Source organism: Octopus bimaculoides, chromosome 22 (assembly GCF_001194135.2).
Source record: "Octopus bimaculoides isolate UCB-OBI-ISO-001 chromosome 22, ASM119413v2, whole genome shotgun sequence".
In the NCBI taxonomy this organism is placed as follows: Eukaryota; Metazoa; Mollusca; class Cephalopoda; order Octopoda; family Octopodidae; genus Octopus; species Octopus bimaculoides.
The window spans coordinates 4,264,875-4,266,983 of NC_069002.1; the positions used below are offsets into that span (position 1 = coordinate 4,264,875).

At 38.7% G+C, this 2,109-nt stretch overlaps 1 protein-coding gene across 2 annotated transcripts in view; it reads left to right on the forward strand.

The window, feature by feature from the left end:
* The window catches only part of LOC106879216 (band 7 protein AGAP004871), a 61,539-nt gene that overhangs the window by 49,716 nt on the left and 9,714 nt on the right, over nucleotides 1-2,109 (forward strand). For both annotated transcript variants that reach the window (XM_014928691.2, XM_014928692.2), the window contains exon 2: nucleotides 1,207-1,313. In XM_014928691.2, the coding sequence (XP_014784177.1) occupies nucleotides 1,207-1,313 (107 nt within the window). The remainder of the gene's footprint in view (nucleotides 1-1,206; nucleotides 1,314-2,109) is intronic.

Below are 2,109 nucleotides of genomic sequence, written 5' to 3' on the forward strand. Positions count from 1 at the left end.
ATATATATATATATATATATATATATATATATATAATGTATGTATGTATATATAAATAATTTAATTAGTGGCTGAGTGGCATGAATTTATCCTATGAGTTGAGTAGCTGATGATTTACTGATTGATGTATATAAAAATAAAAAATTTTAAGTGAATTGAATCTTGCATCTTAGTTGGAGAAAGAAAACAAAATCCTAGCGGCAGTTGTAAGTAAGCAGCAAAGAGAAGGGAAATGATTTTAAGACATTAAAGACAATTTAACAGAAGGCAAGGGGTGGGGCAAATTTGGATTTTTGCTCTGAAGCATGGAATCACAATTTTTTCTAAAATTAATTCTTAATTTATCATTTTATCATATAGCTGTAATTGAGCTGAAGTCAACTTTGTCCCATCTTTTCCATGGTCAGTGAAATAAAGTACGGGTCGCATCATGTTAGTCATGGTATCAACCAGGCTGTAGGATATTGTTGTACATCGCTGGTCACAATGCGCTTCATGTTAGCCTTTGAATGATACCACCTTGCTGGCTCACCTGGCCTGCTCAATGATAACGATGCTGATTTTATTTATATATATATATATATATATATATATATATATATTGTGTGGGTGTGTGTTTGTACCCCATGACTGCTCAACAACTAGTGTGGGTTTGTTTACATCCCTGTAACTTGGATAACATCGGTGGCATGGAGAGGGGAGCCTGGTATGCATGGGTGACTGTTGGTTTTCCACAAACAACCTTGCCTGGACTTGTACCTCGAAGGGTAACTTTCTAGGTGCAATCCCATGGTCATTCACGACCGAAGGGGATCTTCACCCTTTTCTGGTCATATTAGTGGGTAAACATAATCAGCTGTTCCCTTCCTGAAAATTTACAGACAAAATACTTTATGGTATGTTCCATCTCTTTGCGTTCTGAGTTCAAATTCAGCTCTGAGATCAACTTTTACATCCTTCCCATGGTTAGCAAAAGTAACGTACCAGTCATATGCCAGGCGTAAATGTAACCGATTCTTCCCTTCCTGCAAAATACACAAACAAAATGCCTTGCAGTACATTCCAGTTCCTCACAATCTGAGTTCAAATTTGCTGTCTTGCACCTTTTTCTAAAATATGTCATTTATTAATTTGATCTTATTTATTCTTTTTTTTTTCTTTTCCGTTTCTTCTTCTCACTCTTGTTACTGTCTTCTCTTCCATCAGATGCGGCTCGCGACAACAAACTCGGCTTATGTGGCACCTTGCTTATGGCTCTCTCTTTTGTCATTATCCTATGCACATTACCATTCTCTCTGTGTCTAGTTATTAAGGTAAACTATGCAAATCTTTCTTGATTGTCTATTTATCGTCTTTTTTGTTTTCCTTTTTTTTATGTTCCTTTTATTGTATTTTTTAAAAAAATTCTTTTACCAGTTTCTTTCATGGAACTGCAGATTTGGTGGGACACCACATTCTAGGCTTTTAGGTTATTATTTATAGAAATAGCAGCCAAATATTACTCATATCATGTCCCACCATCTGAAAAATAAACAAAAACCAGTGCAAAGGGATTCTGTTAGTCTGGGGTTTTATGGTAGCGAGCTGCTGGAATTGTTATTGCACTGCGCAAGGTGCTTAGAGGCATTTCGTCCATCACTACAGTCTGGGGTCAAATTCCACTGAGGTTGAGTTTGACTGTCCTCCTTTCGGGGTCGGTCTGAGGCTACAGGTGAAGGCAATTGCCTGAGGTGCAACGCAGCGGGACTGAACCTGGAACCATGTGGTTGGGAAGCCAGCTTCTTAGCCACACAGCCACGGTTGGAATGCTTGTGAGTTGGTGTCTCCTTGTCGTCTGGACATCGTGCAGTTGCTATAAGCAAGCGTCACACTTTCACACCAGAAGTGGTATTGTTTCATTGCCTTGCAGTTGGAATTCCATTAAAAAAACAAAAAGGACATGGTGGGGTGGGGCAGGTGAATAAAATCTTACAGGTGAGATATGGGCTGGCTACAGGGAAATCATCTGGGCATAGGAAATTTTACCTCATTGTGCAAGCTTAGGAAACTGAACATTAAAAAACTGTGTGTGTGTGCGTGTGGGCAGTTGTGTGTGAGAGAGAAAGATAG